General features: G+C 41.5%; 1 protein-coding gene across 13 annotated transcripts in view; it reads left to right on the top strand.

The window, feature by feature from the left end:
• The window catches only part of GRB14 (growth factor receptor bound protein 14), a 322,152-nt gene that overhangs the window by 197,789 nt on the left and 110,761 nt on the right, over window positions 1–13,602 (top strand). For 10 of the 13 annotated variants that reach the window (XR_003857354.1, XR_003857355.1, XR_003857356.1 and 7 more), the window contains 3 exons: window positions 2,029–2,145; window positions 2,246–2,315; window positions 3,355–3,442. Coding sequence is in view for 7 of the 13 variants with exons in the window: in XM_029605622.1 (XP_029461482.1) it covers window positions 2,029–2,145; window positions 2,246–2,315; window positions 3,355–3,442 (275 nt within the window). In the remaining 6 variants the exon portion in view is untranslated. Of the gene's footprint in view, window positions 1–2,028; window positions 2,146–2,245; window positions 2,316–3,354; window positions 3,443–12,941; window positions 13,325–13,602 lie in introns of those variants that run through there. The other 3 variants (XR_003857359.1, XM_029605625.1, XM_029605624.1) reach the window with 2 other exon arrangements.

Genomic DNA, 13,602 nt, shown 5'->3' with positions numbered 1-13,602 from the left:
ATAAATGTTGTGTCTCAAGCAAGCATGTAAATTTTATTATGAGTAAGCAAATGGGAGGAGTTAATGCAAATTAGGGTCTCCTATCGCATTCTGTGATGATTTAGCATACAATAATGCTGGACTTAACGTTGGAAATAACACCTTTTTTTGATGCAGTATAGAGGAATAAATCGTATTATTGGATAGCAGCTATCACGTGTTGCGGTTATTATGACGGATATTATCACGACTGGTAAAATGGGGGGCTTTTCTCACACACATCTGCATAGCCCTGCTGGACCAAAATAAATATATTTTTTTTCCCTGCTCTCTTTCTAAAACTTATATGTTAGGGCTCATTCCGCTTTCACCACAAGTGGGGGGATTTTAAAAGAGAGGGGCACCACTACCATTGCAGTTTCACCAGTTTGTTCCCATTTCACACAGGCAAGGGAGAGGACTTCCTAATACCCCTAGCTTATATGAGTTCCTCTCACCCTATTAGCCCCAACCTGTTATAGGCCACTGAGTAGTCTATTTCTTTTGCTTTTAGGACTTACATGCCATCCATAGCATTAGAAAAGTAATGAGATGGGAGACCCTTGGGCTTAAGTATATATGCTCACATTATTGGTCTCCTCCCTATGCCAACGCCTCGCCTCTTTTCTGCTTCTTTTCATGTGTGCACAATGGGAGATATGCGCGTACATAGGCAGTATTAAAAAAAAAGTTATGCACATATCAGCCAGACTTGTGCACGTATCTCCTGCTTTGGGTGCATGACCCACTAATGCATCGCACACTGCGATGCAGCATCCTGCGACGCACACATTATCGCGGGTCACAAATTTTTCCTCCGTATTGTGGTATGTCTAACATTTGTATAAACACGCCTCTTTTTTTAACATGGGCACTATTTCTTCTAGGCCTAACTTCAGCACTTAGTCAGACAAATCTAGAGAGATTAAATATCTCCCCCTGCTGACCAGCTAAGTTTTAGCCAACTAAGTCATTTCTTGACTAAAATTTAGCTGGATTAAAAAGTGGCAATGCGGAAGTGTTCCAGGGTAGAAGTTTTAATTTAGCCAGCTAGCACTGAATATCAGCACTCCCTGGCTCAGTTTAGCTAGTAAGTTGCTGGACATGGTAGAGAGTGGGTCTAAAGTATAACTCCTAGATATCTGTGCAGATATATTAAGCGCATACAGCCAGTTAGGTGTGAAAAACTTACACCTCAGAGGCCATCAGCGGCCAGATTCCTCTCCCAAACTCCCAACCTCCCAAAATAATTAGAAAAAGTTGTGAGCCTTGAGGGCCCGAGGTCCTTCCCCAAAATTTAAAATGTAATTCTTGTCTCTGGACCCACTCCTGGCCACCATTCTATTCTCCGCAAACACTGGCAATTTCTACCCCTGCCTAACAATACCCAGAATCCCCCAAATCCCAAATATGTGCCAGGAGTGTGGTAGAGTCTAACTATACTTCAGTAGCATCCTGAATTGCTCTGATACCTACATTAGTAACATACATTACTAATGTTGTTATCAGATAAGACACACTAAGCCTGTGAATTTTTCTAATTATTTTGGGTGAGTTGAGGAGTGTGGATTTGGGTACTATACCACACTCCTCAGAAGTTGCTTGCTTCTGAGATTTTTTTCTTTTACATAACCGGCTATATTCAGCGCATTGCCTGTTAGGTTTAAAGCTATCCAGGAAAGTTGACTTAATTTTAGCTGTGCACATTCAGCAGGATGGCTAAAGTTATCCAAGTAATTATCTGGCTACTTTTATCCAAATTATTCAGTGGGAGATTTGTCCTGCTAAATATCCATGACATATTCTCTGGATAACTTTGCTGGAGAACTTGTTCGCTCACAGCTTACTAAAAATGGATTTCATTGATGTTACATTATTGTCATGTATTTTTGTTGTTATTATTCCTCTTAAATTATATAATTAATAATTTTAATTAATTGCAATGTATTGATTTTTTTTTTGGTTTGTAATAATCCATCATCTGTTTTACTATGGAATCTGTTTTTGCAGAGAAGTATATCCGAAAATTCACTAGTTGCAATGGACTTCTCAGGACATAAAAGCAGAGTCATAGACAATCCTACAGAAGCCCTTTCAGCTGCTGTTGAAGAAGGTTTATCCTGGCGGGTACAGATATTTCTATGTTTTGTGTCTTTTATTCCTAATCTTTTTGTCCTGCTTTGATTTTTTGTCATGAAAAATGAAACTGTATTTTTTTTCTTAACAGAGGAAGAGCTGCACACGTCTTAATGCACATGGGAGCCCTGCTACATCTCAGAGTTTGATAACGAACATGGGTATATCCAATTAGATGTTGCAAAATGAAATTAAGTAAAACATACAGTATTGACACATGCTAATTAAAAATCTGAGACAAAATTGCCTTAGAGGTTTTCCAGTCTGCAATACAATTTATTATAATGAGAACAATGACTATTAACTAAAAATTCAAACATGCCACAAAATATTATGCATTAAACTTATAGAATGTGCTTGTCACTATTATAGATTATATAGAATAAAGCAGGACACTGGCAGAAATATTAAGTAATATATAGCTTGTTTGTAGGTGAGTGACATTGAATCAGTGATGTACATATTCAGTGCATTTGTCCAGCTAAGTTTGTCACTTACCTGGACAAATGACAAAATTTGAAAATCCTGCTTGTCTGTTCACCCCTGACATAGCTGAATAAGATTTAGTGGTCTTGGGGCACTCTGGGATGGAGCAGCATTATCTGGCTAAGGGGGTCATTTATCAAAGTGCTATATGTCGTTTTTGCATGCATTAAGGTGATTTCACTTTTTTAGGTATTAGTGTAGGGGTTAGAGGCCACTTTAACATGCAGAGTGCGAAGTACGAACAGAACAGTGTACTCTTGTGAAGATTTGATGACCTTCAGAGAGAGGAAACTCAACCAAAGATGAGATTTATGCAATGTTCTCTCAACCTAGCTTGATGTTACTGAGGTAGCGCTAAGATAGCACACTTTGAGATAAATAGCCTATTACCATAAAATGCACCCCTTTTCCTATCGCATGTGATATTTAGTGCATTTTGATAAATCCAGGCCTTAGTCAGATAACTTTAGGATAGCCGAAGAGCAGTTCTAAAGTTAGCCTGTAAATTTATCCAGCTAACTTTCAGATAGCTGGATATATTTAGTGGTGTGTCTGAGCTGCTGAATATTTCCATTAGTTTAGCTAAATACATTTTTCCAGCTAACTTTCCTAGCTGGCCAATGGCTGAATATGGACCTCAGCATTTGTAAGCATTTAATAAGAACCATAGTACTGAAACTGAAGTCTTTAAATATATCAATATAATTTCTCTAGCTATACACATATCACAACCTTGGTTTCATCATAACATTTCCAGAAATGAAGCTCAAAAATTAATCCTGCAGCAAGGACATATAGATGGGTAAGTTTTAATTCTTCTGAAATTTGTTCCAACTTAACCTGCTCATGTTTAGCAGTCCATAAGGCTACATAGGTACATGTTTGGTAGGGATGGGGTGACTGTAACTGGCTTGTTTTTTGATATGCATCCTACTGATCACAGTCAGCTATAGTTGCCAAACCATGCCAGAGATGACTGGAAAATCTGATTCAGCTTGCATTAGCCTTGATTAGCACCAATAACCTGAAATGTTGCACTATATTTTAAGATTAAAAGGTCAAAGTTTGAAAATCTACTTCATAAATATTATTAAGCATGGGTAAAATGATCTGGCAGCACAGTGGGTATTTTAAGTGATTTAGTTGTGACTTGCTTTAGCTTCAGATTAATACAGAGTACCTCATACCAACTGAAATGCTCTGATTTGGCACTTGGTTAGCATACTGAAATGCTGCTTTGGAAATGGCAGCTTGAATGTTTCTTTTGTCTGGCATTCATTTTTGACTGTTAATATACAGTAAGTCATGTTGAATAACTGGACCTCATCCTGGTGACCTATCCTCAGTGGAGTGCCTCAAGTGTAGGCCCTATCATCGACACTGTTCAATATGTATATGCAACCTCTTTGTGATGTGATAGCAGCTTGTGGAATATCTTATAAAATTTATGCCAGTGACATACAGCTGATTTGTTTTGTATGTGAATATATTGCAGCTACTTTACTCTCAGGGATGGTAACTTTCAAATGGGCGTGCGGGCGCATATATCCATGAGTGTGTCAGTACATGCCCAGAGACGTGGCCATTTTATAACATGCATGCACAAATGCGTCTTATGGACAAGCGACTGCCTGTAGTTTAAAATAGACGTGTGTCCAGCCAAGGACTAGTTTCACACGTTCACCCAATGTTCTCCTAGGTCCTCCCAAACCCCCTGGTTATACATCCTGCACTTCCCCAAGAATCCTCAAACCCCTCACAGATGCCTCGGGGTTGGTGAAACCGGACATCCAAGACCTCACATACTTGAATCGTGATCTTGTCCGGTACTGGAGGGTCCGAAGGTTCAGGAGCCCGGGAGTGGTACACTAGCGGCACTAGACCTGAGCACATGCCCATATGCGTAGATACATGCGTGACCATCTCTTAGCGCCCCCCCCAACCCACACCATGCGCATTTTTTCTTCCAATGCGAGATGTGCGCACATTGGAGCGTGTGCGTGTATTTGCCTGCTTTATAAAATAGGGTAGACACATGCTAGTGCTAGACGCCTGCCCATCACCTGATGTCAGTGCACATCTAGATTTTAAAATTTAGCTCCATTAGTTTAGCTAAATAAGTTTATCCAGCTAACTTTCCTAGCTGGCCAATGGCTGAATATGGACCTCAAATTTTCAATATTCAGCTAGAAAAAGAGCTCCTAAGTGAATCTATCTAGCAACCGTCATAAATAGCCTCAAAGAATGTGTGGCTTATGAAAAAAGCCTGTAATGCTTAAGGCTTGGTATAATCATAGGTTGCAGCTAGATTTGTTTATGCACCTACCGGTGCGATAAGGCTGGAGCACAATCACTGTATGCTTAAAGTCACTAGTGAGTGCACTTATCTTAAAAATGCCACGTAGAGAGAGTTGGCTTGCACGGTCCTGAAGTTGCCTCCGACACTAAAGTGTTTCGGAGTGTTGTACTCCTTCCTCAGGGATCTCCAGGTAAGAACGAGCCATCTACATGGATCTGCGTGGAAGATAATACAGCATGAGAGTTCTTTGTATGTCAAACGACTAAAGCAATGTGTATAATGGCGGTCAGAGATGGAAGAAAGAACTTACTCCATGGTGCCTGGTCAGTACTTAGCTTTAGAGCGACGAATGCTTATGCGCTGTAATGATTGATAGAAATAAGAGAAACATTCATTAAATATGAGGGAACAACTTCGGTATATTAGGATCGATGTGGATGGTTGTGCAGTTGTACTTACGTGCACTAGAATGAAGTGACCTGCCAGCGTGCCGTCTCAATTACTGACAGCTCGGGCGTCGAAAAGACGCCGAATTTAAAGAAATTCCATCGACCAAAGTGGTCGGAGGAAGTGACGTAAGTATAGCATCGTAGTGTGATCCTTAAAAGGTGATCGACGTCAGGTGGGGATGTCCTTAATTGTTGATACCAAATATGGTTGATGACGTGATATGGCGGCCATATTGGCTGGGGGAATACCTGTTTGTTAATACCAAATGTAGTCAATGACGTGGCTAGGGCAGCCATTTTGAAAGAAGTGAGAGAGGAACTCATCCGGGGAGTAGAGCGAACTGCCTTAGGGAATGTTTTTGTTCAGATCAGGGAAAACCACTCAACCTTCTCATTGAGTCCTTGAGGTTCAACAGATCGCAAACGAAAAATCCATCGATTCTCTTTAAAATTAAGTAGAGTCGAACGATCTCCCCCTCTCCAATTCGGGGGGATGTGTTCCAAAATGACCCACTTAAAATCCGCAAATGTATGTGGACATGTGATGCAGTGTTGAACTAAAGGTGCTTTTAAATCTTTAGTGTTGATCCTGCTGCGATGTTCTGTCAAACGGGTGCGGATCTTGCGTCTGGTGCGTCCCACGTAGACTCTGTTGCAGGGACATTGGAGAGCATAAATAACAAACGCAGTGTTGCAATTCACTTGAAATTTGATGGGAATCTTAAGACCAGTTTGGGGGTCTTGCCACTGTGTGCCAATGTATGCCTGGGAGCAGACTGAACAATTGCCACATGCTGTTTGCCCAGCCCCCTGTGGGTAAAAAGGGGGGACCCTATCGACTGCCCGAACTATCCTTTGTTTGATGTTGGTACCTCGAGAATATGCAAACATAGGAGGGTCTCGGAAAATGGCATGGGGACTGAGTACGTGCCAATTGTTCAAAATGGCTGTTTTAACATGGGATGTGAGGTTGGTGTATGGTAGGACACAGATAAGGTTGGTGGCTTCATTTCTTTGTCTATATTGGAGTAAATGATCCCTGTCTGAAAAGGTCGCTCTTTTGTATGCTCTTCTAATGACTCGGTCTGGATAACCTCGTTCTCGAAATCTATGACCTAATTTGGCTGCTTGATTATGAAATTCTTGGGTATCGGAACATAGTCTCCTGATGCGAAAAAATTGACCCACCGGGAGACCTTCTTTAAACGGTCTGGGATGATGACTTTCGAAACGTAAAAAGTTGTTTCTATCTGTGGTCTTTCTGAACAAGGTTGTGTGGATGCCTGAATGATCTTTGTGTATTTGAATGTCAAGGAAGGATAATTGACTCGCATTATAACTTAAACTGAATTTAAGATTGGGGTTGACTTGATTTAACCATTGATGGAATTGTATGAGGGATGACTCAGTGTTGAACCAAATGAAAAAGATGTCATCGATGTACCGTGACCATAGTTTGATAAATTGAAAAAATGGAGACGTATATACATGATCTTCCTCAAATTTTGTAACATATAAATTGGCTACGTCTGGGGCTACAGGTGAGCCCATCGCTACTCCATGGGTCTGAAGGTAATATTTTTGTTCATATGCAAAGAAGTTGTTGAATAGAATCAGCTCAGTGAGTGCCAGCAGAAAACTCCGCAGGTATGCGTTGTGGTCTAATTCTGTTATTGGCGACTTCCCCAACTAGTTGTAGGGCATCCATTTGGGGGATATTGGTGTAGAGTGCCTCAATATCCAGACTCACTAAGAGACATTCCTCTGAAACATTATGAATAGTGGCGAGTTTGTGAAGCATGTCTGAGGTGTCTTGTACATAAGAAGTTGAGTTTCTGACTGCTGGACGTAGAAAAAGATCTACGAATTTTGCTAGCGGTTCTAAAAGAGAACCGTTTGCAGAAACTATGGGTCTGCAAGGCGGATTGGTCAAGGTTTTGTGAATCTTAGGTACTCCGTAGATGACGGGAACACGTGGTGATTGTACTTGTAGAAAATTATATTCTTTCAAAGTAAGAAACCCTTGAGTTTGTGCCTCGAATAATACATCTTGTATCTTCTTTTGTAACTCAGAAGTGGGATTGTCATCCAACAATAAATAATATTTCTCGTCCCTCAATTGACGTAATATTTCTGCCTGATAATGAATGCGGTCCATAATGACTATGGCCCCTCCTTTGTCTGCCGGTTTAATGATGATCTCAGTGTTGCTTGATAAACTGTTAAGTGCTGAATTTTCTTGTTTGGACAAATTGAAAAAGATGCGTGTTTGTGTTGATTCCACTGCAGCAACGTCTTGTAGGACTAATGTCTGGAACGCTTTGATTTGTTCGTCTACCATGCCTGGGGGGATCCAGCGGGACTTGTTTTTGATTATTGACATATCTAGTGTTTCCACTGGTGTATTGGCAAAAAATTGTTTAATAAGTAATGTTCTGAAGAATTTGTACAAAGATATCCGACAAGCAAAGGGATCATGTTTATTTGTTGGTACAAATGAAAGACCTCGATTGAGTGCTTGCTCTTCAAAGTGTGTAAGGTTGTATGTGGATAAGTTAATTATCGACGATTGGTTACTGTTTGTGACCGGGTGAATGGTTTGTGCCACAGAGAGTCTTCTTCGGTACCGTGTTGTTGTTGGTAGGTTTTCCTCCCGTAAGATCGAGGAGGACGGGAAGGATGACGGCGCTTGTCTAAAAAAGCTGCCGGTCGTTGAGCACGCGATTCTTGATGGTCATCGGATCCACTGGATGAATCTTCAGATGCAGCAAAGGCCACTTTTTTGGGAAGTGGGGTGTCTTCTTCCTTTTTGTTTAGCCATGAATAAATGCTCGCCTGCGCATAGTCTCCTTTATGCCTTTTAAATTTGGCTACCTTATTGCGTCTGATATCAGTCTTGAATTTGTCTATGGTTTGTTGTAATTCTTCCATGGCAGGCTGAACTAATTCTGATGATGTCTGAGTTTTGAATTCTTCCTCTGTGACAACAATCTCTGCCTGGATCTCTTCCGTGACGACTTTGGTATATTCAATGATTAAAAGCATTAAGTCGAGAGAGCACTTATTTAAAATTGCTGCCCATTTTGAAAGAAAGTCCGGTCTGTCAGTAAACATCAAGGGTGCCTTATTGATGCGTAATCCACGCGGTATGATTTGTTGTTTCACGTATTCAACCATTGTGATTCCATGAAGTTCCGCACGAGTGTTTCTTTTGTGTAGAATGAGTAGATCTCCCAAACTGTCGGGAGGACCAGATGAGGATGTGGAGTCAGAAAACAACGATGCCTCTTGTGCAATGTTAGTGACATGTTCAGCTGAATAGCTGAAAATGTCTTTCCAATCTGACGCTGCCATTATAACTGGGAAGGAACTAACAATAGAAAATCAATAAACCCAAAGGTACAGCTGAAAAACAGAATACTTCAAATTTTCAATATTCAGCTAGAAAAAGAGCTCCTAAGTGAATCTATCTAGCAACCGTCATAAATAGCCTCAAAGAATGTGTGGCTTATGAAAAAAGCCTGTAATGCTTAAGGCTTGGTATAATCATAGGTTGCAGCTAGATTTGTTTATGCACCTACCGGTGCGATAAGGCTGGAGCACAATCACTGTATGCTTAAAGTCACTAGTGAGTGCACTTATCTTAAAAATGCCACGTAGAGAGAGTTGGCTTGCACGGTCCTGAAGTTGCCTCCGACACTAAAGTGTTTCGGAGTGTTGTACTCCTTCCTCAGGGATCTCCAGGTAAGAACGAGCCATCTACATGGATCTGCGTGGAAGATAATACAGCATGAGAGTTCTTTGTATGTCAAACGACTAAAGCAATGTGTATAATGGCGGTCAGAGATGGAAGAAAGAACTTACTCCATGGTGCCTGGTCAGTACTTAGCTTTAGAGCGACGAATGCTTATGCGCTGTAATGATTGATAGAAATAAGAGAAACATTCATTAAATATGAGGGAACAACTTCGGTATATTAGGATCGATGTGGATGGTTGTGCAGTTGTACTTACGTGCACTAGAATGAAGTGACCTGCCAGCGTGCCGTCTCAATTACTGACAGCTCGGGCGTCGAAAAGACGCCGAATTTAAAGAAATTCCATCGACCAAAGTGGTCGGAGGAAGTGACGTAAGTATAGCATCGTAGTGTGATCCTTAAAAGGTGATCGACGTCAGGTGGGGATGTCCTTAATTGTTGATACCAAATATGGTTGATGACGTGATATGGCGGCCATATTGGCTGGGGGAATACCTGTTTGTTAATACCAAATGTAGTCAATGACGTGGCTAGGGCAGCCATTTTGAAAGAAGTGAGAGAGGAACTCATCCGGGGAGTAGAGCGAACTGCCTTAGGGAATGTTTTTGTTCAGATCAGGGAAAACCACTCAACCTTCTCATTGAGTCCTTGAGGTTCAACAGATCGCAAACGAAAAATCCATCGATTCTCTTTAAAATTAAGTAGAGTCGAACGATCTCCCCCTCTCCAATTCGGGGGGATGTGTTCCAAAATGACCCACTTAAAATCCGCAAATGTATGTGGACATGTGATGCAGTGTTGAACTAAAGGTGCTTTTAAATCTTTAGTGTTGATCCTGCTGCGATGTTCTGTCAAACGGGTGCGGATCTTGCGTCTGGTGCGTCCCACGTAGACTCTGTTGCAGGGACATTGGAGAGCATAAATAACAAACGCAGTGTTGCAATTCACTTGAAATTTGATGGGAATCTTAAGACCAGTTTGGGGGTCTTGCCACTGTGTGCCAATGTATGCCTGGGAGCAGACTGAACAATTGCCACATGCTGTTTGCCCAGCCCCCTGTGGGTAAAAAGGGGGGACCCTATCGACTGCCCGAACTATCCTTTGTTTGATGTTGGTACCTCGAGAATATGCAAACATAGGAGGGTCTCGGAAAATGGCATGGGGACTGAGTACGTGCCAATTGTTCAAAATCAAAAACAAGTCCCGCTGGATCCCCCCAGGCATGGTAGACGAACAAATCAAAGCGTTCCAGACATTAGTCCTACAAGACGTTGCTGCAGTGGAATCAACACAAACACGCATCTTTTTCAATTTGTCCAAACAAGAAAATTCAGCACTTAACAGTTTATCAAGCAACACTGAGATCATCATTAAACCGGCAGACAAAGGAGGGGCCATAGTCATTATGGACCGCATTCATTATCAGGCAGAAATATTACGTCAATTGAGGGACGAGAAATATTATTTATTGTTGGATGACAATCCCACTTCTGAGTTACAAAAGAAGATACAAGATGTATTATTCGAGGCACAAACTCAAGGGTTTCTTACTTTGAAAGAATATAATTTTCTACAAGTACCATCACCACGTGTTCCCGTCATCTACGGAGTACCTAAGATTCACAAAACCTTGACCAATCCGCCTTGCAGACCCATAGTTTCTGCAAACGGTTCTCTTTTAGAACCGCTAGCAAAATTCGTAGATCTTTTTCTACGTCCAGCAGTCAGAAACTCAACTTCTTATGTACAAGACACCTCAGACATGCTTCACAAACTCGCCACTATTCATAATGTTTCAGAGGAATGTCTCTTAGTGAGTCTGGATATTGAGGCACTCTACACCAATATCCCCCAAATGGATGCCCTACAACTAGTTGGGGAAGTCGCCAATAACAGAATTAGACCACAACGCATACCTGCGGAGTTTCTGCTGGCACTCACTGAGCTGATTCTATTCAACAACTTCTTTGCATATGAACAAAAATATTACCTTCAGACCCATGGAGTAGCGATGGGCTCACCTGTAGCCCCAGACGTAGCCAATTTATATGTTACAAAATTTGAGGAAGATCATGTATATACGTCTCCATTTTTTCAATTTATCAAACTATGGTCACGGTACATCGATGACATCTTTTTCATTTGGTTCAACACTGAGTCATCCCTCATACAATTCCATCAATGGTTAAATCAAGTCAACCCCAATCTTAAATTCAGTTTAAGTTATAATGCGAGTCAATTATCCTTCCTTGACATTCAAATACACAAAGATCATTCAGGCATCCACACAACCTTGTTCAGAAAGACCACAGATAGAAACAACTTTTTACGTTTCGAAAGTCATCATCCCAGACCGTTTAAAGAAGGTCTCCCGGTGGGTCAATTTTTTCGCATCAGGAGACTATGTTCCGATACCCAAGAATTTCATAATCAAGCAGCCAAATTAGGTCATAGATTTCGAGAACGAGGTTATCCAGACCGAGTCATTAGAAGAGCATACAAAAGAGCGACCTTTTCAGACAGGGATCATTTACTCCAATATAGACAAAGAAATGAAGCCACCAACCTTATCTGTGTCCTACCATACACCAACCTCACATCCCATGTTAAAACAGCCATTTTGAACAATTGGCACGTACTCAGTCCCCATGCCATTTTCCGAGACCCTCCTATGTTTGCATATTCTCGAGGTACCAACATCAAACAAAGGATAGTTCGGGCAGTCGATAGGGTCCCCCCTTTTTACCCACAGGGGGCTGGGCAAACAGCATGTGGCAATTGTTCAGTCTGCTCCCAGGCATACATTGGCACACAGTGGCAAGACCCCCAAACTGGTCTTAAGATTCCCATCAAATTTCAAGTGAATTGCAACACTGCGTTTGTTATTTATGCTCTCCAATGTCCCTGCAACAGAGTCTACGTGGGACGCACCAGACGCAAGATCCGCACCCGTTTGACAGAACATCGCAGCAGGATCAACACTAAAGATTTAAAAGCACCTTTAGTTCAACACTGCATCACATGTCCACATACATTTGCGGATTTTAAGTGGGTCATTTTGGAACACATCCCCCCGAATTGGAGAGGGGGAGATCGTTCGACTCTACTTAATTTTAAAGAGAATCGATGGATTTTTCGTTTGCGATCTGTTGAACCTCAAGGACTCAATGAGAAGGTTGAGTGGTTTTCCCTGATCTGAACAAAAACATTCCCTAAGGCAGTTCGCTCTACTCCCCGGATGAGTTCCTCTCTCACTTCTTTCAAAATGGCTGCCCTAGCCACGTCATTGACTACATTTGGTATTAACAAACAGGTATTCCCCCAGCCAATATGGCCGCCATATCACGTCATCAACCATATTTGGTATCAACAATTAAGGACATCCCCACCTGACGTCGATCACCTTTTAAGGATCACACTACGATGCTATACTTACGTCACTTCCTCCGACCACTTTGGTCGATGGAATTTCTTTAAATTCGGCGTCTTTTCGACGCCCGAGCTGTCAGTAATTGAGACGGCACGCTGGCAGGTCACTTCATTCTAGTGCACGTAAGTACAACTGCACAACCATCCACATCGATCCTAATATACCGAAGTTGTTCCCTCATATTTAATGAATGTTTCTCTTATTTCTATCAATCATTACAGCGCATAAGCATTCGTCGCTCTAAAGCTAAGTACTGACCAGGCACCATGGAGTAAGTTCTTTCTTCCATCTCTGACCGCCATTATACACATTGCTTTAGTCGTTTGACATACAAAGAACTCTCATGCTGTATTATCTTCCACGCAGATCCATGTAGATGGCTCGTTCTTACCTGGAGATCCCTGAGGAAGGAGTACAACACTCCGAAACACTTTAGTGTCGGAGGCAACTTCAGGACCGTGCAAGCCAACTCTCTCTACGTGGCATTTTTAAGATAAGTGCACTCACTAGTGACTTTAAGCATACAGTGATTGTGCTCCAGCCTTATCGCACCGGTAGGTGCATAAACAAATCTAGCTGCAACCTATGATTATACCAAGCCTTAAGCATTACAGGCTTTTTTCATAAGCCACACATTCTTTGAGGCTATTTATGACGGTTGCTAGATAGATTCACTTAGGAGCTCTTTTTCTAGCTGAATATTGAAAATTTGAAGTATTCTGTTTTTCAGCTGTACCTTTGGGTTTATTGATTTTCTATTGTTAGTTCCTTCCCAGTTATAATGGCAGCGTCAGATTGGAAAGACATTTTCAGCTATTCAGCTGAACATGTCACTAACATTGCACAAGAGGCATCGTTGTTTTCTGACTCCACATCCTCATCTGGTCCTCCCGACAGTTTGGGAGATCTACTCATTCTACACAAAAGAAACACTCGTGCGGAACTTCATGGAATCACAATGGTTGAATACGTGAAACAACAAATCATACCGCGTGGATTACGCATCAATAAGGCACCCTTGATGTTT

This window comes from Rhinatrema bivittatum, chromosome 6 (genome assembly GCF_901001135.1).
Source record: "Rhinatrema bivittatum chromosome 6, aRhiBiv1.1, whole genome shotgun sequence".
NCBI lineage: Eukaryota > Metazoa > Chordata > Amphibia > Gymnophiona > Rhinatrematidae > Rhinatrema > Rhinatrema bivittatum.
This window is presented reverse-complemented; position numbering and strand designations above follow the sequence as displayed.